The 25,959-nt window shown below is 42.5% G+C and overlaps 1 protein-coding gene across 1 annotated transcript in view; it reads left to right on the forward strand.

Moving 5' to 3' along the window:
* Positions 1-355: 355 nt before the first annotated feature.
* ARMC1 (armadillo repeat containing 1) overlaps positions 356-25,959 on the forward strand; it is a 46,052-nt gene continuing 20,448 nt past the window's right edge. Inside the window, exons 1-3 of the mRNA XM_055126981.1 lie at positions 356-540; positions 7,783-8,014; positions 16,634-16,725. Coding sequence (XP_054982956.1) covers positions 7,832-8,014; positions 16,634-16,725 — 275 coding nt within the window. The 5' untranslated portion in view covers positions 356-540; positions 7,783-7,831. The remainder of the gene's footprint in view (positions 541-7,782; positions 8,015-16,633; positions 16,726-25,959) is intronic.

Raw genomic sequence — 25,959 nt, forward strand, 5'->3', positions numbered from 1 at the left:
CCTGAAAAAGCCGCACGAGGAGCAACGTTCCATTTGAACGCCCAAGCAGGAGGACGCGGTTTTCCCCTGCCCGGGGACGCTGGGACTTGTAGTCCAAAACCTGCGGCGCTTTCTCAGCCACGCTCAAGTTTCTTTGCTCCAGAGTTTGGGAGACGGAAGGTCGTTTGGGCCAATTTAGTTTTCCTGGGTTCTCATTGGGCGCTTCCGTTTAATACTTCGTGCATTTCCCTCGTTCACCAATGAGCGCCTTGGTTTAAGAAGACCTTCAAGGATTGGCTGTCTTGTCCTCGCGTTGGAATAGCCTCAGCCAATGGGAGTGCCCAAACGACTGAGGTGACAGGGTCATGGGGGAGAATCTGTAAAGGCTCTCCGCGCCAGCGCCCTCGCACTTTGCCTCGCAGAGTTATTCTTGCCGTTTTCTGTTCCCGAGGCCGCAGCTGCGAACGGAGCGCCGTGCTCAGCGCCTCGTGGGACCGTCTAACATCCGTTGGTGTGGCCCTGATGGTGCGGCAAGCTCTGGACTTGTAGAGCTCCGGTGCGGTAGGTAGTGTCCAGGGGCGACAGACAAAGCGGTGGAGTCAGGAAGGCCGCGGAAAGCGGCCCCTGCACCAAGTCGGAGAATCCTGGGCGGAGACGCTCTACCTGCGTCTTGGCAGAACCCGCGGGGCGCGTTCAAGTGTCCTGTTCCTCTGTCCCGTGGAAATGTTGGCTTTGCTCACTTCCCCTCCTCCTCCCGCATTTCCGAGTTTGACCAACACTGGCCTTATTCATGGATGTCCTCTTGCCTCTCTCTATTTCTCCAGGTTGCTCCTTGGTCACTTCCTCTTCGTTCTGTGCACCAGCACATCTACTAAGAGCAGAAGGACTTGCTTGTGTCTGACAGTCAAGAGAGACCAGTGTATTTCGGTATTTAAAAAAAAAAAAAACCAACTGTTGGCGGGGCTTTTGTCCTGGTAGTAGTTCTCTTCGTGGTGGTGCGGTGGTATGTTAGGTGCAGAATGGACGTCAGCATCTGTCAGAATAAAAGTCTCCATAGGATCAAGTATTGTTCTTCTTTGGTCACTGTTTTGTTATTGTACCAGCTGGACTTAGTGGTCTTTTTGATCTTGGCAACGACTAAAGGCTATTTTGAAAGAAAGCTGAGGCTCAAAGGAAAAACAGTTTCTAGTAAGGGGAACGTGAGGCAGTGCTTTTAATCAAATACGGTTTAGGGCTGGGTGTGTGTCCTTGGCAGCACTTTGTACGTGAGAACTTAATAATTATTTGAGACTAATGGTAATTCTTGGCTATAAGGAAAAATGACCTCTCTGTTATTTACATAATCACAGATGTATCACACCCATCACCTAACTGCTAACTTCTCATTGTTGGGTTCCCAGGATCAGCTGGCAGCGTAGGTCCCACCTGGGAGCTGGTTGAAAATGCAAACTCAACACTCAACCAGGCAGCGTTAGAATCTGCTTTATTATTGTTGTAGCCTGTTTACAACAGTGCTAATGCTTATGGTTTTCATAGACTGTTTCCGCACCTCACTACCACCCAAGTTCCCAGTGCTGTCCACCAGTGTCCTTGTGTTACTTCTAGTTTACCTTTTCATACTACCTCACTCACCATGGTAATCTCAGTTTTGTGATCCCAAGGCCATGGTTTGTTATTATCCCATGCTGTCTGTTCTCTATTTTGTGTCTTTATATACCACAGGTGATGAGATCTTCTGTACTTGACCTCTTCCCACTCCCTGTTTTGCTTAACATGATGTCTTCCAGTTCCATCCAGGTGGCAGTAGACTGCAAGATTTCGTTCTGCCTTTCTGCTGCATAATTTTGCATTATGCATTTATATAAATAGCTCTGCCCATTTACCTGTTGCTGGACATTTGGGTTGTTCCCATATCCTAGCTATTAATCACAGCAGTGAACATAGGTGTGCACACGTTGTTTCAAATTAATGTTTTTGTGTTATTGAGATGTCAACAAGTAGAATCACTGGATCATATGGAAACTCCCTTTATTTTTCAAGAAACTCTATACTAATTTTACACAGAGATTGAAATACATAGAGATTGAGCAGCACAGAAGCTGCTTTGTACTTTTATTTACTTTTGGTTTTATGCAAAACCTGGTAATGCTCAGAGGTTACTGCTGGCCCTGTGCTCAGGGATCACTCCTAGTGGGGCTTAAGGGACTAAGTGGATTCTGGGGATGGAACCTGGGTTGGCCATGTTCAAAGCAAATTACTGCTCTACCTATTGTACTGTCGTTCTGGTCCCTGTTTTTCAGAAAGATCCTTTAGGGAATTAGAGTGTTTATTGAAGTTTGGAGAACATTCATTGTCTTAAAATAATTCAGAATAAATGTGTAACATATAAAATAATGATCTTAAAATTACAAGGCACAGACAAATGGTAAATACTGTTAGCTCTAAACTTGCTGGATAAAAATTCAAGAACCTTTTGTTTATTCATATACAGTCTAAGCATAAATTTTATTCCACAATATTTCCATTGCTCAAGAGCTTCCAATCTTCTCTTTGGAAGAAGGGACTAGAGTTGGTAAAGCTAGTGGTTTTCTCAGTTTATTTAGTTAATAGAAACCTACCCCTAAAATTAACTTACCTAAAAAATATCTTCTGCAGAGTTTTAAATGTTCAGGGTTTTATTCAGAAGTCCCAGGCTTATTGAAAGGACATGATATTTATAAACCATCATGAATTTTTTTTTCCCATAGTGAAGTTTTGATTGGTTTTACTTTTACCTGGAATCACCTGGTATGTTTCTTAAAATAATGTTTGCATAAGTAAAAAGAAAGGATAGAAAAAGAAAAGAGGCACACACAAGCAAACATAAAGCAGAAGTACATGTCTTGTACTTTACCTCCAAAGCTTCCTAGTTAGGTCTGGAGTTGGGCCATGGTATCTTCGTTTTTTTTTTTTTTTTTTTTTTTTTTAATTTTTTCTTCTAAGTGTATGTCACTTTTATTTTTCATTTTTTTTTCTTTTTGGGTCACACCCAGTGATGCTCAGGAGTTGCTCCTGGTTTTGCACTCAGGAACTACCCCTGGCGGTGCTCGGGTAACCATATGGGATGCTGGAAATCGAACCCGGGTTGTCCGTGTGCAAGGCAAACACCCTACCTGCTGTGCTATCGCTCCAGCCCCCCTTTTTTTTCTTTTCATTTTTTAAATTGAATCAGTGAGATACACAGAAAGTTGTTCATGATTGGGTTTCATATAATGTTCCATAGGTTTCAGTCATGTAATGTTCCACCACTCGTCCCTTCACCAGTGTACATTTCCCACTACCAATTGGTGGTGGGAATCTGTGTTTTATATTTTAATAATCCAGTTTATTCTGATGTAGGTTTTCCAGCCACATTTAAAAAAAAAGTTTAGTCACCATGATTTTCAATTTTGCAACACTGTCAGTGATAGGGTGTCATGCATATAACATTCTGGCATTGCCACCCATGGCCCCCGTTCCCCCCCACCCCACCACTACCACCAGTGAGTGTTTCCTTCCATCAGTGTCCCAGGATACCCTCTTTAAACTCCCCACTGCAGTCTCCCTATCGTGGTAAACTCTGTCTCGGACTAGTTCTTAGATTCCATAACTTTTGGTCATTATTCCTTTACTGTGCTTCTTAACATACCACATATGGCAGAGATTCTGTATCTCACTCTCCTGGGTGTCTTCACTTGTTGTTTTAGATAGAAAATTCCATTGGGAAGCAAGATTACTTTATTCTGAACCCATGGTAATAGTTACTGTAGAAGGAGCAAGAACTGTACTTTTTCCTAATCTTTTTTATATTATAGTTCATTGGTTAATATAACATTGCTCAGATCTATGTTTTTTTTGGGGGGAGGGGCACTCCCAGTGGTGCTCAGGGCTTATTCTTGACTCTGTGCTCAGGGATCACTCCTGGTGGTGGTCAGGGGACCATTTGGGGTGTTTAGGATAAAACCCAAATTGGCAACATTCAAGGAAAATGCTCTTCCTGCTGTACTGTCTCCAGCCCCCAGATCTGTATTTAAAAGGTTACTTAAATTTATTTTAAGGTCTGACTAATATGGGAATAGAATGATAGAATGAATTTTCTCTTGATCAGTGAACTTTGAAGATCGGAAGTTTTATAATTGTTAGGATTTTTTGTTCATCTTGGCTGTACAGGGAAAGCTGTAACTTTTTCAGGGTCATTCTTACAGAGTTTTTTCTTGAGGGGGATTTTGGGGATACATCCTGCAGTGCTCAGGGCTTATTCCTAGCTCTGCACTCAGGGACCACTTCTAGTGAGGCTTGAGGAAACATAAGAAATGCTGGGGATTGAACCCAGGTGCAAGACTAGCACCCTACCCACAATACTACTACTCTGTCCCATTCCCACATAATTTTTGTGGGTGATTCATTAGGTGAGAATAAATTTTCACGAGTACGCAAAAAGCTATCAACCAGTATATTTGATTCAAAATTGTGACTTGTGACTCTTGGACTTTCGAGTTTGTAATTGGTTCTGAAGATTCCTTCCATTTTGGATAGGATTTCTGCTAGTTACAGTCCATAATGTTCATGGATAGACTGTTCTTGTAAATAGAAATAATCAGGATGATGTGACTTTAGAGGTATTTAAGAGACAGTACCTTAATCTAGTTTCAATGTATTCAGTCCATTGCTTCTTTAATTCTTTTTTTTTTCTTTTGCCACCATAACTACTATTTCATTTTGAGAAAAGTACCTGCCCTTGCCCCCACCCCTCAATCCCCTTGTGGTGTAATACTCTTAGCAGTAGTTTTTCTTTCCTTTTTTCCTTTTTTTTTTGAGGGGACATCACACCTGGTGGTGCTCGGGGTTTACTCCCACATCGGTGCCCCCGGTACTGTGCTGTGCCAGGAATTGAACCAGGGCCTCATACGCGTAAGGCAAGTGCTCTAGCACCAATCTTTATCTCTTTTAATTTTATTTTGGTGTTTGGACCACACTGGTGAAGGGTCAGTTATCACTCTGTAGATGCTTAAAGGACCCTGTGGTGCCGAGGATTAAGTCTAGGCTGCCTGATAATAAAGCATGCACTCCAACCCTTTGCATTCTCTCCCTGGCTCTAGATTCTTGGCTGTAGTTTTAAAATTGCTTAGAAGGCATACTAATTGCATTTTTTATTTATCTTACTATTTTTCATTGATTTTGATGCTTACTAGCTACCGTTTAGTAAGCATAGCATTTACTGTGTTCTGGGCATTAATCTAAATTCTTTACATGTCTTATCATATTATTTGGACCTCACCTTATTGGTAGCTGCTAGAATTAACCCTATTCTAAGGATGAACAAAGCCAGAGTTGAAATGAGTCGTGTAAAATCACAGTAACCAGGCAGCAGAGCCCGATCCTGACTTACAGCCTACCTGGTTTGTTTCTGTTTTTGGGGGGGGCACCCGCAGCAGTGCTCAGGATTTACTCCTTGCTCTGTGCTCAGGGGGATCACTCCTGGTGGTGCTCAGGTGATCATGTTGGATGCTAGGAATTGAACCCACCTGAGTAGGCCTCATCCAAGGCAAGCACCCTACCCACCTACCTCCAGCCCATGGGCTCTCTCCAGCCCCGATTTGCTTTTACTGGATGTACAAGTTACTTTTCTGGGAGAAGGATCTTACTCTTTCTCTCCCCTACCCACCACCCTTAATACTGTTTTTTTTTTTTTTTTTTTCAGTCAGGGGGAAGAGATAATGGGACTATGCTCAGAGTTTATTCCTATCTCTGTACTCTGGGTTAACTCTAGGTGGAGCCCGGGGCAGTTATATATAATGCTCACAATTAACTCCGGGCGGTGCCAGGGATCAAATCGTGGTTGGCCACATTCAAGGCAAATGCTTCTTCTGTTGTACTGTCTCACCAGCCCTCTGTTGCTTTATTCTTTATAGCTTTGTGTAATGTAGTACATGCTTGGTAAGGCCAGTTCTTTCATATTATGCTTTCCCCTAAGAATGATTTTAATGAGGACTTTATGAAGTGAGACTTTTGTCCCTGTCCCCCTCCCTACTTGGCTTTATGATTGCGATTAGCATTAACTCACAATTCATGAAAGGTATTTACAACTTTATGTCCTTGTGTTCTTTCTTTTTTTTTTTTTTCTTTTTTTTGGGTAACACCCGGTTGGTGCACAGAGGGTTTATTCCTGGCTCTGCACTCAGGAATTACTCCCGGTGGTGCTCAGGGGACCATATGGGATGCTGGGAATGAAACTCGGGTCGGCTGCGTGCAAGGCAAACTCCTTACCTGCTGTACTATCACTCCAGCCCCATTTTGTGTTCTTAATAAGGAATATTTTATTTTTTTAATAAGGAATAGATGACTTGGTTGATTGAAGTTGCTGGAAACTTTTCCTTTAGCTCGAGTTTCATGATTGCAAGACATGTGCTTCGCCCACTGAACATATATGCTACCCTGAAATTTGTTTTTAACTTTGTATGAAGCTCATCTTTGGTGTGGGGGACGTGGAAGTGTTCTTGGGCCATGTTAAGTTGTTGAGCTCCCTGGGGTTGTTGTCCAGGGCCTATTCCTCTGTGCTTAGGAATGAGCCTAGAAGTGTTCAGGGATCTATAAGCAGTGCAAGAAATTGAATTAGTTTGCTGAATGTAAGGCAGCACCTCAGCTCTTTTACCCTCCCCCCCCACTCCCCTTCTCTACCTCTTTCCCTCCTTCCCTTCCTTTGGAGATTTCTTCCTCTACTATCTCTCACACTCTGGAGATTATTTTGTAATACTTTGTTTCTTTGGCATCTAATATGTTACATTTTTCTAAAATAAAGTCTTGTAATAAAGATGTGCTAGATTTTAAAAGAATTGTGTGATAAGTAGGCTGCTGTCCAGTTTGGGAGATTGTATCTACGATGTTATCTGGATTCTGGGCTGGCGACATAGTACAGGGTTTAAGGCTTTTGCCTTGCATGTGGCCAAAAGGTTAAGGTTTTTCCCTTCACGCTGCTGATGCTGGTTTGAACCCCAGCAGTGCCAAGAGTGACTTTTGGCACCGAGCCAAAAGTAGCTCCTGAGCATTCCTAGATATGCCCAGCCCCTCAAAGGAAAGGCGATTTTAATTTCCTTCTGTACTAACTTGTCAGTGATGCAGTTATATAACTTCTATGCCATTACCTCATGTCTGTTTCGTTCTTCAGAATGTCCCACAGGCAGGTGTGCTGTGTGCAGTTCAAATTCTGAGATGGCCTAAATGCCATTGGTCAGTGTGGGAGACACTGCTGGCCGCCTTTGTTCACGTCCTTCTTTTATTTCTTTCTTCTTTTTCTGGGATTTAGTTTTAATTTTTTTTGTTGTTTTTAAGCCAGAATACTAGGTTCTGTTAATAGAGGAGTAAGAGAAAATGCTGTCAGCTAGCATTTTCCCTGAGGCACTTGTGGAAGGTTCCAGAAATGTTCTAGTGGGAAAAAGCACTGGCAGTGTTACAGTTGCAGAAGTGTAGCAAAGGTTACAAGCTTGAACTGTAAAGATCTTGTTTATTGTGATGGCAGTGTTAAAATATGTATTGCAAGGAGAAGTTTATTGGCTTATTGAAGATGACATATGTTCTTTAAACATCCTGCACACATAAATAACTCAATTCTTTTCAAGCAGCTTCTTATGTTCATTTTTACTTTTCTTAAACAGTGGAGCTGCCACTTCTTAAGTTTTTGTGTGATCTAGATTCATCTGTTTCTTTCTAAAGGTGTTGAACTGATGACTTGAACAAATGGCATAATTACCTCAGCAGTCTAGAACTAATTTTTGCAAATTCCTACAGTTTTTTACAGGATTTCAGAAGATTTTTGTTCACGTGTATGGCATAGAAGATGAATTCTTCCACGTCCACTATGAGTGAAGAGCCTGACGCGCTCTCGGTAGTAAACCAGCTTCGGGACCTGGCCGCGGATCCCCTGAACAGGAGAGCCATTGTCCAGGATCAGGGGTGCCTGCCGGGCCTTATTCTGTTTATGGATCACCCCAACCCCTCTGTTGTCCACTCAGCTTTGCTCGTAAGTTGCCTTTGGTAATTTCGCCTCAATGTTATAGAGTTTGAAGAAATGTTAGATGACTTGGTAAACTAAAGGTGATTGGCAAGTAATAGTAACTCTGTGTTTCTGTGTGTGAACATGTCCGTAGGGTATAGCTCAGCTGTAGAGTACTTGCCTTGCATGTGTGGGGTTCTGGCTTCTATCCCTAGCGCCAAGAGGACAAAATCTACAAATCATTTTGGGGCTAGGGAACTAATTCAGCTTGCTGGAGTGCATATTTCGTATGTGCAGTGGCCTCGTTTGATCCCTGGCATGACATGGGTCTCCATTACCTTCAGGAACCATCATCAAGTCACTCTGACCCCAGAGGACTGCCAGATGTGTGCTCTTTCCCCCAGATCAGATAAAACATTTTACAGTAGAGCTTCCAAAACTCATTTTGCCTAAAAGAAATGACTCTCTGCACCCCTCGGAATCTCCCTTCTCTAAGCACTCAAACAGAAAGCACTCTTCACACGAATCCGGGGCTCTTTCCAGCCCCATCTGGATCATTCCAGCACTTTGGGAAGCACTTTCTTTTTCGCTTTGAAAATAAATTTATTTTTATCTTTTGAGGTTTGGCGAGTGGAGGGAAAGGCCACACCTAGCAGTATGCAGTACTTAGCATTTCCTGTGGCTCTAAGCCAAGGTTTGCTCCCAGCAGTGCTTCAGGGTCCATGAAGTATCAGAGATCTAATACTGATTCTCTTTTTTTCTGGGGTTTGGTTTTTGATGCTTGGGTACCTTCATGCTGTGGTGGTGTCAGCCTGATGGTGCATTTGCTTTTTGTTGTTGTTCTGAAGCCATACCCAGGGGTACTTAGGACATACTCATGGCTCTGTGCTAGGGATTACTCCTGACGGGGTCAGAAACTGAGCGGAGTACTGGAGATTGAATCCAGGTCAGCTGCATTCAAGGGATGTGCCCTACCTACTCTACTATCCTCCAGCCCTCTGATGGTGCTTTTGCTGCTGATGGAACCCTAGGTAAAGCATGGGCGAGCCAGCCATCTCCACTGCTCCTTTTGAGATTTTATTACTGATTTTTAGCCAGTGTCTATTATATGCTTGATACATGGAGAGGTGTTTTTGTTTTTTTAATTTGTTGTTCCACTTGGACTTTATTGGGTTTCTTAGAACTGGGTTTATGATTTTTATCAAACCATAAAATGTGGGAAATTGTTATACATAATTTTTTTAAAGTATTTTTCTATCTCCTCCTTCTCCCTTTTCTTCTAAAACTTCAATTACATGTAAGTTACATACCTCCTGTTGCCCCTCTGGTTACTGTTGTATTGCTCTTTTTTTTTTTTTTTATAAATTTTATTGAATCACCATATACAATACTCAAACACCCTTCCCTTCACCAGTGCCCATATTCCATCACCAGCCACCCCATTATACCTCCCGCCCCCTCCCGCCTCCCCAGTCCCCGCCCTTGAAAGTGATAAATTTCACTTCGTTTACGCTTTATCTTGGTTACATTCCATGTTTCAACACATAACTCACTATTGTTGCTAGGGTTTCCCCCCAAAAAAGAAAAGACAGTCCTACTGTCAAGGAAGCATTTGATAGCTCTCCATTGCTGAGAATGTAGAGATATTAAGTCCCACTGTTTGTTACATAACTTTTCTATTCCCCCCCCCCTTGTCCCGAGCCACCGAGTTCATGCCTGTTTAGTAATCACCACGCTGCCTGACAAAGGAAAAAAAAAAATGAAAAAGATGGTTATTTCCTGTCATCAGCCGGTGTGGGGCTCTGGCTTAGTTGATAGTCTGGTAGAATGTCTGCCAGCAGTTTCTGGAACCAAAAGTAATACGCTGGTATCGGCCCCAGCTCGAGGTTCCACCAGCGTCCCGCTGTTCCAAGTACATAATAATTTATTCCCTTGTATTCCATTCCCACGCCACCAGGTCCGTGTCAGCTTAATGGACATCATACTATGGTTAACGCCACGCCGCGTTTCTTCCCGAGAAAGAAGGATATTTCTTCTCAGCTGGCGTGGGGATATGGCTTAGTTCAGTCTATAGAGATGGCTACCACTTTGATTGCCTTCAATATTTCAGCAAAAGACTTACTATTCTTGTTAGGATTTCCCACCAAAGTCCGACCAGTTAAAAAGGAACCATTTCATATTAGTTATGATTAAATGACATTAGGTCGCGCGGCCATGGCAGCGGCCTCGCAGCTTTGAATTTCTGTATAAAGTCCAGAGAAAGTACAGCCAGAAATTACACGTCACTACAAACTTTAACCCTATTATGGTCCCCCCAAAGTCCAACCCGTTACAAAGGAACCATTTCATATTGCTGATGATTAGATGACATTAGGCTGCCGCGGCCGCGTGGTTTTATGTTTCTATATAAAGTCCAGGGAAAATTCTGCCTAAAATTCTATCGCTACAATCTTTTACCCTTCAACAAAAAACTCAGTACTATTGTTTGGAGTTTCCCCCCACGGTAAGCCCTGTTAAAAAGGAACATTTACACGTTGACTGACAATCAAGAGATATTAGGTCGCGCTGCTGCGATAGCAGCCGAGTGGTTTTGGATTTCTATATGAGGTCCAGGGAAAATTCTTTTGGTAATTGCATCACTCGCTGGCGGCGCTTGGGCCAGTAGCTCCGAGCACACAGTTTGGAGGCATTTTGGGGGCGCCGCTCGTGTCCAAAGTGGTTCAGTTGCCTCCGGGGTCGATCTCGCGTAGCGGCACAAAGGCTGTTGTATTGCTCTTACATCACCTTTTCAATGTTCACTGTGGGGCCTGAGATGGGGCCTGAGAGATGGCTCTATAGGCCAAGCACTATGCAGGAGATCTGGGTTTGATACCCTGAACTGCATGGTCCCTCAGGCTCATGCAGCAGTAGCCACCAGCTGGGTAAGGCTCAAAACAGACACAGAAACTTCTCTGGTCCTCCCTGTGAAATTTCACCTTGAATGGTTTCTATTGCTACATTGTATTCATTCTTAAACCTTACTGTAAATTCTAGTTTGGGAACTGTGTGATCCTTTACAGATTGCTTTTAGGCTTTGTATTGTAGATCCAAAGCAATTTGTCTGATTTTTGAGGGGGGCATCAGCACTGTCCACAGAGAAGCTCCTCTGATTTTCTCTCATACCTGTGGTGTGGGTGAAGTTTTTCATCTTGGGCTCTTGGGCTGGTGGTATCACAAACAGTGCCCTAACCCTGTGAGCTTTTACTCTTGTGCAAGCCAGTGTTCTAGCAGAGGTTCATAAAGTCCTGTGTAGGTGACTGGAATTCTCTTATTGAGATTCCTCTGTTGCTTTGCTCTGCAAATTGTAGCCACCTGACTTCCTTTTTTTTTTTTTCTTCTCCCTTTTCTTCTTTTCTTCTTTGTTTTGTTTGGGGGCTACACCTGGGCAGTGCTCTGGGGATATTTCTGACAGCACTCAGAAATTGCCCCTGATGGGGAGATGCAGATCAAAACAACCATGAGATACCACCTCACACCACAGAGAATGTTACATAATCCAAAAGAACAAAAGCAACCGCTGTTGGAGAGGATGTGGGGAGAAAGGGACCCTTCTACACTGCTGGTGGGAATGCTGACTGGTCCAGCCCCTTTGGAAAACAATATGGACTCTTCTCAAAAAATTAGAAATTGAGCTTCCATTTGATCCAGCAATACCACTTCTGGGAATATATCTTGGAGAAACAAAAGAGTATAGTCAGAATGACATCTGCACTTATATGTTCATCGCAGCACTGTTTACAATAGCCAGAATCTGGAAAAAACCCGAGTGCCCGAGAACAGATGACTGGTTAAAGAAACTCTGGTACATCTATACAATGGAATACTATGCAGCTGTTAGAAAGGATGAAGTCATGAACTTTGCATATAAGTGGATCAACATGGAAAGTATCATGCTAAGTGAAATGAGCCAGAAAGAGAGGGACAGACATAGAAATATTGCACTCATCGGTGGAATATAAATAACAGTAGGAAACTAATACCCAAGAATAGTAATATATAATCCCAGGGGGTTGACTCCATAGCTTGGAAGCTGGCCTCACACGATGTGGGAACGTCATCCCAGATAGAGAAGGGAACACCAAATAAAATGTGATTGGAGATCCCTCGCGGGAAGGGAGATGTGTGCTGAAAGTAGACTAGAGACTGAACATGATGGCCACTCAATACCCCTATTGCAAAATACAACACCCAAAAGGAGAGAGAGAACAAACTGGAATGCCCTGCCACAGAGGCGGGGTGGGGTAGGGGGGATGGGTTTGAGGGGTGGGAGGGATACTGGGTTCATTGGTGGTGGAGAATGGACACTGGTGGAGGGATGGGCTCTTGAACATTGCATGAGGGAAAAACAAGCACGAAAATGTGTGAATCTGTAATTGTACCCTCACTGTGACTCACTAATTCAAAAATAAATAAATTTAAAAAAAAAAAAGAATGAGAGCAAAGGAAAAAAAAAAGAAAAGAAATTGCCCCTGATGATGCTCTGGGGACCATATGGGATGCCATGGATGGAACCCCAGGTGGGCCAGCTACATGCAAAGCAAAAGTGCTACTCCTATGCTGTCACTCTGGCCCCCTGGGGTATTTTCTGATACTTGTCAGTTCTCTGATCCTCCTGGACACTAGTGAGTGTTTATTAATTCCCTGCTGTCACTAGGAGTTAGCACCAGAAGTTACCATGTTTAAGGTTCAGTTCCCCAAGACTACTTTCAGTTCAAAGACCAGTTGCATGTATTGCACCATCTGTATTTCTGTCTGCCAAGCTGATAATTGGATGTCCCAGTGAATAATCTTTAAGAATATTTACAGGGGCTGAAGCAACAAATAGTATAGCAGATAGAGCACTTGTCTTGTCCACAGCTGACCCAAATTTGTTCTTCCACCCTCCACACATCCTCTGAGTACCACCAGGAGTGATCCCTGAATACAGAGCCAGGAGTATGCCCTGAGCACTGCCAAGTGTGATTCCCCCAAACAAAGCAAGGATATTTATTGGGATGCTAAACACCCTATACTTAGGCCATGAAATTTTTTTCTTTTTTATGGTTCTTTTTTTTTTTTTTAAATTTATTTATTTTTAATTAGAGAATCACCGTGAGGGTACAGTTACAGATTTATACACTTTTGTGCTTATACTTCCCTCATACAAAGTTTGGGAACCCATCCCTTCACCAGTGCCCATTCTCCACCACCCGTAAACCCAGTGTCCCTCCCACCCTCCCCAATCCCATCTCCCCCCCACCCCACCCTGCCACTGTGGCAAGGCATTCCCTTCTGTTTTCTCTCTCTAATTAGCTGTTGTGGTTTGCAATAAAGGTGTTGAGTGGCCGCTGTGCTCAGTCTCTAGCCCTCATTCAGCCCGCAACTCCCTTCCCCCACATGGCCTTCGACTACAATGTAGTTGGTGATCGCTTCTCTGAGTTGACCTTTCCCCGGAACGTGAGGCCAGCCTCGAAGCCATGGAGTCAACCTCCTGGTACTTATTTCTACAGTTCTTGGGTGTTAGTCTCCCACTCTGTTATTCTATATACCATAGATGAGTGCAATCTTTCTATGTCTGTCTCTCTCTTTCTGACTCATTTCACTCAGCATGAAACTTTTCATGCCCATCCACTTAACTACAAAATTCTTGACCTCCTTTTTTCTAACAGCTGCATAGTATTCCATTGTATAGATGTACCAAAGTTTCCTCAACCAGTCATCCGTTCTGGGGCATTCGGGTTTTTTCCAGATTCTGGCTATTGTAAACAGTGCTGCGATGAACATACATGTGCAGATGTTGTTTCGATTGTACTTTTTAGGCCATGAAATTTTTAATGTCTGGCATATGACTTAGAATTACAGGCATGAAAAGAAGCAGGAAAATAAAAGCCATAGCCAGGGGGAAAAACTGAAAAACCCTAATCTTGTTCAATAATTTGCCAGACTGGCTCATGGGAACTTGGGAAGCCTCTTTCCTTCTATTTACTCATTTGTTATACAGATACATGTGAACAGGTACATAGGACAATGGCTGGAAGGGCCCTGCACACAGGAACTTGTGTCACTGCAAAGGGTAGTTATCACCAGGTCAGAAATGGAATCTTCTTCATGGTCACAGCTAGCTGTCTCCAGCCCATCTTGCTCACCCCATCGGTCAATGGAGCTGAACATCACAGACAAATCACCTAGTGTTTCTCATGACAGATAGCATCCTGAGCGTATTTTGGGGTGGTAGGGGTGAAGGTGGGGGGGCAGCCTAAGTCATTCTACTGAAAACTCTGATGTGATCAAAGGGGCTTCTTATGAATAATAGAAGACACTCCTATCACTTAGAAAATCCTAAGGTTTTTAAGAACATTGCCAGGAAAAAGACCAGATACTTTTTTCACTCTACTGTGCTCCGTGTTTCACCTAGCCTGATCTCTGACTCTCTAACTCCCCAAGTCAGCAAGACCCCTGAGTGCAGTTTGAGTTCCCCTCCCTGCATCGCACTCTGAGATCTATCTCCACAGAAGAAAGCTCGGGAGTTGCTGGACTCACCTCATTATTTTCTCTCAAGGTCATGTGCTGTGTGTTTTCAGTGCCTGAGAACATGCATTTGATAAATGTCCCATAGTTGGTTTTTTTTTTTTTTTCCCTTTTTGTGGCAAGAGTACAGTTCCCATGGCAGTCGATCTTTTTATACTTTGAAGCGAAAGTCTTGGAGTAACTCCTCAAAGAAGAGCGAATTGTAGTCAGGGGTTGTGATTTTATAGATTCTTTATCTTTGATAATGACCAGGAGCTTTGGAAGTGGCGTGTATGTTAGCCTGGTACTGGTCTAGCTCCCGAGTGGGTCCTTGAGTTCCTAGCATAAAAAACTCCTGATGTTTGCCAAGTTAGGGTTCCTAACTTTAACTCTATTAGGCTGTTAGAGTTACAGTGCTAAGGAGGAAGTTTCATGTCCCCCCCTCCCCCCCCGTATCTTATCTCTAGGCCTAAGTGGTTTCTCTCTCAGTCTTGTGTCCACGCTGCTCTCTCGCTGCTTCTGTCCTCAGTCCTGATGTCCCCTTGGCGTCCTGCAGGTCTGTCGCTGGTGCTCTGTGGTCTGCCTCTCCTGGCTGCTGCTTGCTGCTCTTTGTTGCTTTGGCATTTCTTGATTTCTGGGCCATGCGCATGTGGGTGAGAAGTGCTGCTTCCTGCCATCTGCCCAGGCCCTGCCTGGGGTCAGGAAGGAAGTTGATCTGACCTGTGTTCGCTTTTAAAGCGTTGTCGTCTCTGTCCATATTCAGTGTGACTGGCTACTCCTCACGTAGGAAAGACTGGAAATGACTAATTGCATGAACTAGATTACCTGTTGCCCTCTTTCTCCCTCTTCTGCCTCCACTCACATGATGGGGATCTGTAGAAAATGTGCAAGGGTTTTGCTGGAATGCAGAGCTTCTGGTTTAGCACAGAGAAGATGGGACACCTTGGATAAGCTGAGAATTACTGGCGGGCTGAGGTCTGTAGGTGAGACTACTGTTCAGGTCTACGGGGAAAGAGCTCTATCACATCCCCTAGGAAGTGGCAGTGGAGGAAATAATTGAAAAACTGTATGCTAAGTGTTAAGACAGGAGAACCTGAAGCAGGTTTTACTCTTAAAACAGATTTTTATGAGGGGGAGCCCATATTTTGTTTTGGGGCCACAGCCAGTGGTATGTGGGGGGAGGGGCTTGCACCCAGCAGTGCTCAGGGGACCCCTGTGGCTTGGGATCAAACCTGGTCCCCCACAAGTATGCACTCAGACCATTGAACATCTCTCCAGACCAAAAGACATTTTAAAGGTGAGTGTAAAACCAGAACCTAATCTTCCCTAGCCTTCCTTTCCCTCTTCTCCCTTCCCTCTTCCGAGTTCCGTTCCTTTCTTCCCTCACTTCCTTTATTTTCTTTCCCTTCCCCTTCCCCTTTCCCTCTGTGTTTCCCTTTCCCTTTCCTTTTCTTCCCTTTCCTTGGGATGCACCTGGGTTGGCTGCGTGCAAGGCAAACGCCTTACCTGCCATACTGTCTCTCCACCTGTCTTTTTTTTGTTTTGAACCAGACCTGGCTGTGCTCAGGACTTACTCCTGATTCTGTCCTTAGGTGTCACCCTTGTGGGGCTTGTGGGACCATGTAGGTACCAGGGCTCAAACCCAGGTTCACTGCATACAAAATAAGTACCTGCTGTATTGTCTGGCCCCTAAAACAGGAATTTTCATTCTCAAAAGTAGTTGTATGTTTTGTAACCCTCGGTGGCTTATTTCAATTAGTATATTAAAAAAAAAATCAAGGGAAATGATGATTTGGGACTACTACTCTTTAAAATTAGTAAGTGGAATGTAGTTTCTTGTATCCTTGTGAAGGTGAAATGAAAATAAAGCCAGAACAACCTCATTTTGACCTTGCAGATAAGCTAGGACTTACCTATCAAAGGGCAGATTCAGTTACTGTGCTCAAAAGATCATTTCTGCCCTCAGGGTTTGTTCTGATGATCACATTCAAAGATGGTTCTAAAACTTTAAAATCTGCTTCTAAAAAGCTATTTTTTTTCTTTTTCTGCTTACAATGAATAGTGGACTTAATTTTAAATAGTCTAGACTGGTGAAGTAATGTATTACTCTCTCTGCTTTAGGCTCTTCGATACTTGGCAGAATGCCGTGCTAACAGAGAAAAGATGAAAGGAGAACTGGGTATGATGCTGAGTTTGCAAAATGTTATACAGAAGTAAGTACAGTAGTCCTAATGCAGTGGAACTTAACCTGTAAAATAATTGGTTGACTAGGGTTATGGTTTTGTATGTGTGTGAATATATATGTACAGACATACTCTTACTTTTTTCTTTTCTTTTTTTTTGCTTTTTGGGTCACACCCAGGGGTTGCACTCAAGAATTACTCCTAGCTGTGCTCAGGGGACCATATGGGATGCTGGAAATTGAACCCGGGTCGGCTGAGAGCAAGGCAGACACCCTACCGGCTGTGCTATCACTCCACCGCCCCCATACGCATACTCTTATGTCAGAATGTATTTACTCTTACTCTTAAAAACATACTTTTAAGTCAGAATGTGTATGTATGAGGGCTATGGCTGTAAAATAAGGAACTCCTTGTATCTTTATAGAAAGTCGTTTGAGAGTCAGTTTATACTGGTATAGTTTAAAGAATAAGAACCTTAGATAGTTGAGAATGGGGAATGGTTATAATGGGGTAAAGTCTAATAGACAAAAAAGGGTAAATTGATATGTGATAGGGACAGTTTCTAGATCTGCACTGCAGATCGAACATCCAGAAAAAGAAAAAAGAAGGAATCTGAAGAGAGTTTCAGATTCTGGTATACTTCTTAGGGAGCTGGCATGTGACAATTTGAAATGGCCCTGACTGTTCACTGCTGTTTGTTCATTGGCTGGGAGGTGCTCAGGAGGAGGGACTTCTTAGACTGAGCTGTACTGGCCTGTTGGACTGTGTGAAGGGTCTCATACCCAGGACAGGTGGTCACATCTCTGCTTCTGAAACTGAAGGGTGTTTCTTTAAAGAAGGTCTAAGCAGGGGCTGGAGCGATAGCACAGCGGGTAGGGCGTTTGCCTTGCACGCGGCCGACCCGGGTTCGAATCCCAGCATCCCATATGGTCCCCTGAGCACCGCCAGGGGTGATTCCTGAGTGCATGAGCCAGGAGTGACCCCTGTGCATCGCCAGGTGTGACCCAAAAAGCAAAAAAAAAAAAAAAAAAAAAAAGAAGGTCTAAGCAGCATATCTCTATATAGTTATCGTAAGTGGCAAATTTTTGTTACTATTTGGGGCCGCACCTGGCTGTGCTCAGGGCTTAACTCCTGGTTTTGTGCTCAGGGGTCATTCTTGATGGAGCTTAGGGGACTACATATGCTCCTGGGATTAGACTCCGTTCTTCTGTAGGACCAGCAACTGCCTTACCTGTCCTGTCTCTCCTGGCTCAATATATATGTTTTTTGTTTTATGTTTTGGGGCCACAGATGGCAATGCTTGGGTTACTCGTGGCTCTGCACTCAGGAATCTTTCCTGGTGGACTTAGGGAACCACATGGGGTGCTGGGGATCAAACCCAGTTTGGCTGCATGCAAGGCAAACGCCATACCCACTATACTATCATTCCGGCCCCTGGCCCCATATATAAAATTTTTAGTATCTAATAGCTTAGTCCTCCCTCTTGGAGAACCTGACAAGCTACTGAGAGTCTGTTGCCCACTTGGGAGAGCCTGGCAAGCTCCCGTGGCATATTCATATCCCAAATACAGTAACACACATACACACACACACACACACACACACACACACACACATACACACCACTCGGAGAGCCCGGCAAGCTACCGAGAGTATCCTGCCTGCATGGCAGAAGCTGGCAAGCAACCCGTGGCGTATTTGATATGCCAAAAACAGTAATGATAGGTCTCATTCCCCTGACCCTGAAAGAGCCTCCAATCAGTGGGAAAGACGAGTAAGGAGAGGCTGCTAAAATCTCAGGGCTGAGTGTAATTAAGACGTTACTGCTTCCCGCTCCAGTAAATTGACAAACAATGGGATTATACAGTGATATAGTGATAGTGATTTTTTTTTTTTTCAGCCAGAACCCCACTGTGCTTGGACATGTAATACCTGGGCTCAGATTCTGCATGCTCCCTCATGTAAAGCATATGCTCCAGTTTTTTTTAAATTGTCTCCCTGACCCTCAAAGTATATATATTTAGAACAACAAGGTGACTATTGCTGACTCAAAGTAAAATAGATATGTATCCATTTTTGCATGTACTATGTATAATTTAACCCTCTCAAAAGTGGGAGGATGGTGATGGTGATGATGATGATGATGATTTATGTTTTTGAGGTCACATTCAGCAGTGCTTGGGTTACTCCTGGCTCTGCACTTAGGAGTTATTCCTGGCCGGGCTCTGGGGGCCATATTGGATGCCAGGGATCAAATCCATGTCAGCCATATGCAAAGCAAATGCCCTACGGCACTGTGTTATTATCGCTTCAGCCCAAAGTGAGAGTTTTTAAATATAAAATTCTGTTCTAATAGAGCTCTCCAACTAAGGAAGGATAAGAGGTATATTTGCATACTGCAGAAAGATTCACAGAATAAAGAAAATCTCTTGTGGAGCGATGCTACCTTAGTCACCAATGAGAAATCTCTCACCTGGCAGTGATCAAAGGGGAGACCAGGGTACGAAGTTTAGAAGTCAGTAGGAAGAGTGGAGGTTATTCTTCAAATGGGAAATAAACAGTTTTACGTTCTCAGATCTTCACTTTTACCTCATTATATTTTGCTAAGGATTTTGTTGTTGTTGTGTTTGTTTTGGTTTTGGGGCAATGCTCAGGGTTTTCCCGGGTGGGCCCCCGGAATCTTATGTGATGCCAGAGGTCGGACCTGGACCAACTGCATGCAAGGCAAATGCCCTGCCCATTGTACTGTAGCTCTGGTGGTCCCTCTGCTGAGTTTTTAATATATTACTTATGAGGAACTTTTTTGTGTTGAGGTCAAATTTTTGCTTTCAGAGGGACAATTGGATTGACTTCAGAGTCAATGTTACTTTTCAGTTCTGAAGAGAATTTTGAGTTCTCTGTCAGAGTAAATCTGGCATTATGTTCTAATTTTAATTTCTTCCATAAATAAAAACTTGTCATTAAAAGTTGAAAGAATTTTTTTTTTCCAATTTATTTTTAGTTCTGGATTCCTTTGAGAGATTTTTTCAAAATGTCAACTTAGAAGAACATCTAGATCCAGTTTAAGACATTTGTTAATTGATGTTTCAGGAGTAATACTTCTGAATAACATATACTTGATAAAAGCTCTTGTGAATATCTAACACAAATGTAGTTTTATCTAACTATAAATAAAAGTTACTTTATTAAAATGTGGCATCACAACTTTAAAATATCTCATTTGATTTGGAGAACTTCCTAAGTTCAAGATTTTGAAACAATTCCATAATAAATGGTGGTCTATTCTTGCTAAAATCTTAGATGAAAATTGTGTTTCAGTTTCAGATTGGAGAGATAGTTCAGGAGGTAAGGCACTCGCTTTGTATGTAGCCAACTCTGGTTTGATTCCCAGCACTGCATATGGTTTCTTGAGCACCACTGTAGCCTAAACCCCTCTCCCCAAAGAAATGTGCTTCATTTCTTTATGCTTTTTAAAAAATTTTTAAATGTAGTTCTGTTTTTTTAATGTCATTAAAATTTTTGGTTGGAAGTGTGTATGCAATGTATGATTTATAAAAATTAGAAAATGCGAAGGGAACAAAAAAGAGACAGGGCTGGAGAGATCGAAAAGGGATTGAGGCACTTGCCTTGCATTCCACTCACCTGGGTTTGAATCCCAGGCACCACATATGGCCCTTGAGCACAGAGCCAAGAATACCCCCTAAACACCAACCCATGTCCTCCCCCAAATCCATAATGCCATTTAAAATCTTTTGGTTAAAATAAGTGTGTTTACTTATATAAACACATTTAAAACTTAAGATTGAAATGTCAAATTTAAGGAAAAGTGGTAAAGACAGAAATATTCTTAGAGCCCCCAAATCTTACATTTTACCACATTTGCCTTATCACTTTTCACTCTATATGTTATGTGTAAATATATATTCCTAAGTTATGTATCCATTTTGGAATGTCTTTGGATTAAAAAGTGCCCTTTATCATGTTGATGCTTTGGTTTAGAATTGGATTTACCTGTCCTTCGCTTCTGAATTGCTATGTTGTAGCAGTGTCTTACTATGTTGTGCAATGTCTTTGTGACTCAAATTGAAAATATGGTTTTTAAAAATGTGTTTTCGAATTTGTGTGTTAAGCTTACTTAATGTTAATTACTGTGACTGCTTCGGTTGTTTTTTTTTGTTTTTTGGCTTTTTGGGTCACACCCAGGCCATGCTCAGGGGTTACTCCTAACTCTGCACTCAGGACTCACTCCATATGGGATGCTGGTAATCAAACCCAGGTTGGCCGAGGACAACGCAAAGCATTTTACTGGCTTTTCTATCGCTCTGTCCCCAGTGGCTGCTTGTTTTATCTCAACTCTTTGTTATAGTTATCATGTGTTTCTCTACATGTTCTCTTTTATTCTTTTTGTTTTCTTTTTTTTGGTTTTTGGGTCACACCCGGCGATGCACAGGGGTTGCTCCTGGCTCTGCACTCAGGAGTCACTCCTGGCAGTGCTCAGGGGACCATGTGGGATGCTGGGAATTGAACCCGGGTCGGCTGAGTGCAAGGCAAACGCCCTACCCGCTGTGCTATTGCTCCAGCCCCCCCTTTTTTTTTTTCTTTTTGGGTCACACCCGGCAATGCACAGGGGTTACTCCTGGCTCTGCACTCAGGAATTACCCCTGGCGGTGCTCAGGGGACCATATGGGACGCTGGGACTCGAACCCGGGTCAGCTGTGTGCAAGGTAAACGCCCTATCCACTGTGCTATCACTCCAGCCCCGTTCTCTTTTATTCTTAATGTTTTTCTCTTACTAAGGAAGATTTGTCTTTTAGAGTGGTCGCTTTTGTACTGAAATAGTCTGAGTTGCTTGTTTTCATATATAAATTTTCTTGCTTGTTTCTTTTTAACAGTTTCTTTGACTCCCACCTACAATGAATTTGAGTCACTGAACTTTTTCTGGTTTCCTTTATCTTCTCACATCTTTTTTAAATTAGTTTATATATTTTAATATTTTATTAGAACACTTATGTTCTTCTTTCTCTTCCCCACCTTTGTTTTAATTGACAGGTTCTTTTTCTGAAGTTTCCCCAGAGTTATGGCTTAGTTAATTGAAATTCATTCTTTAGGAAATTGCTCAAGTAAAGCTTAAATATTCCAAAAGTTCTTTCATATTAATTTTTTTTTCTATAAGGACATGTATCTGTGGTTCATTCTCTGTTTTCTTGGAATTCTTTTTTTTTTTTTTTTTGCATTTTGGGTCATACCTGGCGATGCACAGGAGTTGCTCCTGACTCTGCCCTCAGGAACCACTCCATTGGGATTCTTAAAAATGCTCACTTTTGAGGTCTTGAATTTATGTTGTTTTTGAGAAGCGGATACTAATCTGTCTTACAAAAGTATGCATTAGCAGTATATATAAAGGACTGCTGGGAGTGCTGGGGATATACAGCACCAGAGATCAAATCCGGATCTGCATATGCAAGGCAAGCGTCTTACCCGCTATACTGGTCCCTTAATCCATTTTGAAGTAACTTTTCTATATGGTATGAGATACTAGTCAATTTTTTTTTTTTTTGCATGTGGCTAATCATTTGTTGGAGATACTTTTCTTCTGCTTTATATTTTCAACTTTATTGTAAATTAACTGTCACATATTTAAGGATTCACTTTTGGACTCTCAGTTCTTTTCTAGTAGTCTGAGAGTCAACCATATAGTTATTTTATTTTATTTATTTACCTTTTTTTTTTGGCTTTGGTTTCTGGACCACACCTGGTGGTGCTCAGGGCTTACTGCTGGCTCTGTGCTCAGGGTTGCTCCTGGCATGGCTTAGAGGACCTTATGTGGTTTCAGTCTAGGGGAATGAACCTGGGTCAGCTGAATGCAAGGCAGGTGCCCTACTGACTGTACTTTCTCTCTGGCCCCCACATCATTTTGATTACTATAGGGCTGGAGCGATAGCATAGCAGTACAGTGTTTACCTTGCACACAGCCAACATGGGTTCGATTCCTCCGCCCCTCTCGGAGAGCCCGGCAAGCTACCGAGAGTATCTCACTCACACAGGAGAGTCTGGCGAACTACCCATGGCATATTCGATATGCCAAAAACAGTAACAAGTCTCATGATGGAGACGTTACTGGTTCCTGCTCAAGCAAATTGATGAGCAACGGGATGACAGTGACAGTGATAGTGACAGCCTTTTAATATAATTTGTTTTTTTGTCTTTGTGCCACATCCAGCTGTGCTCTGGCCCTATTCCTGGCTCTATCACTCGTAGAGGGCTCTGGGGACCATGGAGCACCAAAGATCGAATCCAGTTTGCCACACGCAAGGCAAATGCCCTACCCAGCCCTATCACTCTAGACCCAAGCTTTATAGTATTACTGAAGGTCCGGGAAAGTGACACTTTTCATCTTCTTTTTTCCCCAGGAATGTTCTGACAATTCAGAGAATTTTATGGTTCTGTGTGAATTTTGGTAGCATTTGTGTCCTTAAGGAATGCCATTAGAATTTTACACTGAATATGTAAAACTTTGTGTAGGATTTTTTTTTGGGGGGGTTGCACCCGGCAATGCACAGGGGTCACTCCTGGCTCTGCACTCAGGAATTACTCCTGGCGGTGCTCAGGGGACCATATGGGATGCTGGGAATCGAACCCATGTTGGTCGCGTGAAAGGCAAATGCCCTACCCGCTGTGCTATTGCTCCAGCCCCTTTGTGTAGTATTTTAACAATATTGATTCTTCTAATCTATGAACATAAATATTTTTCTATTTTATTGTTTTTTTTTTTTTAGTAGTTTTTGATGAGTGCCTTTTTGTTGTTGTTGCTCTACTGTTTGTTTTTGGGACCACCCAGCGGTGCTCTGGGCTACTCCTGACTCAGTGCTCTTGTTACAGCATGTTTAGGCCGTTATCTTCAAGAAGCCAACGTTAGAAGCAGAAGACAACACTTGTTGGCTGCATTCAGAAGAAATTTTACTTTAAAAGATAGGTAGGAGAAAGAGCAGAACGATTCCTGTAGTCTAGGAGGGGCCTCCTAAACAGAGTTCCAGGGAAGTGCAGGTACCCTTTGCCTTTTGCATCTTTTGTACTAGGGAAGTAGAGGAATGCTTTTCATTAAGTTTAAGCTGGCAGGGCTTTCATTACTACAGGAAGCAGGATGTTGAGAAAACTTTTTTTCTGGTCACTCAGGTTATCGTCCCATCTGTGATGTTCCATCTTTACTTATTGGTTTAGTCTGGCCCTGCCTCATTTTCCCCATCTCTCACTCCAGAATTACTCCTGGTGTTTTTCAACGAACTAGGCAATTCTGCTTATTGAACTGGGGGCTCAGGCATGCAAAATCTGGCCCAGCCCATTGAGCTATCAGTTGAGTGGTGTTGTATATACCTTTAATTCCTAGGAACTTGTTTTTTCTGGCACAGTTAATTTTAATGGGATTATAATGGTTCCCCCCTTCTATATTGCTAATTGAAAGTACAGTAGGTTTTTGTATATTGAATCTTTAGCCTACTTGGCTGTATTGGTTTATTTCTAAAGGGGGGGGGCATATCTTTAGTGTTTTATCTATATTTCTCGTGCCACCTGTAAATGTGAGTTAGCTCTTTCCCATTTTAAATCCTTTTTTAATTCATAAAAATTTTTTTTTATTGGATCAGTTTAAATCCTTCTAATCTTTTTTTTCTTGCCTAGTTGCTGTGGCAAGCACTTCTAATGCTGTGTTAATAGTTGTAAGTGCATATCTATGCCTTCTACCTGATATTAGAGGAAAGATTTTCATTTCATTACCTTCCTCTCCCAACTGAATAGGCTCTAAGATGTCATTTTGTTGTACATGGCTTTCACTGTTACTCAGTGAGGCAAGTTCCTTCCATCCATATATTGTTCAGTGTTTTTATTATAAGTGGGCATTACTGTTAAGTTTTCCCAAATGTTTTCAATTATACACTTAACCTGAAATTTACACTATACTGGAGTTTTTCCCCAGTGATTAAGAAATAATGAGACTGAGATAATTTAAGTCATTAATTCACAAACAGGAATTATTTGAGTTCACAATCAATAACTATTTCCAAGGTGTCTTCTATTAGGTTTGGACATAGAAATTTATTGTTGTTGTTTTGCTTTCTTGTTGGGCCACTCCTGACTCTGCACTCAGGGATCACTCCTGGTAGTACTTGGGGGGGAACATATGAGGGAGGTACCAGGGATCAAATCCAGGTCAGTCGTGTGCAAGGCAAGTGCCCTACCTGATGTACTCTCTGGCCCCTCAATATGTTTTTAAAGGATCAAACTTGGAAATAGTCTAATTATTATTTGAAACTTTTGGGTGGTTAACTAGAATCTTCAGTCAGAAAGCTAAAGAAATACAGGAACTTTGGTAGCAATCAGATGTCCTTCCTGTTTCTTTTTAACCTTATCTCTAAGGAGAGAAGTTATTGCTTGCTGTTCTTTTCTTTTTTCTTTTTGGTTTTTGGGCCACACTTGGCAGTGCTCAGAGCTTACTCCTGGCTGGCACTCAGGAGCTCCTGGTGGTGCGTGGGGAACCATATGGAATGCTGGGGATTGAACCTGGGTTGGCCGCATGCAAGGCAAGTCTCTCTCTCTGTTCTCTTTCTCCCAGGTCTTTCTCTCTCTCCATACTAGTCCTTTTGAGAATTGATATAGTTAGAGAGTACCTAATACAAAGTTAGAGAGCATATAGTTAGAGATTCTAATATAAAGTCTGCCGTGTCTCCAGCCCCTGTGTATTTCTATTATTTTTGCCATCCACTATAAGGAGAAATCAGTTGGAATTCTTTGTAGTTGTTGGATCTGCATGAATTACTTGAAGTTGATTTTTGTTTCCTTTTTGGAGTGCTAGGGATTATATGCAGGACCACATGTGTGCGAAACATGATCTTTACTCCTGACATACATTTCTAGCCCCTGAAGTTGATTTACAATTTTTTAAAATTTCTATTATTTCTATGGTATGCTCTCTAACTTTATATTAGATTATCTCTAATTATATGCTCTAACTTTATATTAGATGTTCTCTAACTATATCAGATTCTCAGAGGACTAGTATCGAGAGAGAACAGAGACACAGAGAGAGAACGAACAGACGCAGGAAGAGAGAGAGAAGAGAAAAGAAGTGAAGAGAGAGAAGAGAGAGGGGAGGGCAAGGGAGAAGAGAGTGGAGATTAACCCAGGAACATGTGAGGCCCCACCACTGAGACCTGGTCCCAGCCCTTGGTCAAGAATTACAGTTTTTTGTTTTGTTTTGCATTTGCGTGCACA

Source organism: Sorex araneus, chromosome 2 (genome assembly GCF_027595985.1).
Source record: "Sorex araneus isolate mSorAra2 chromosome 2, mSorAra2.pri, whole genome shotgun sequence".
Lineage (NCBI taxonomy): Eukaryota > Metazoa > Chordata > Mammalia > Eulipotyphla > Soricidae > Sorex > Sorex araneus.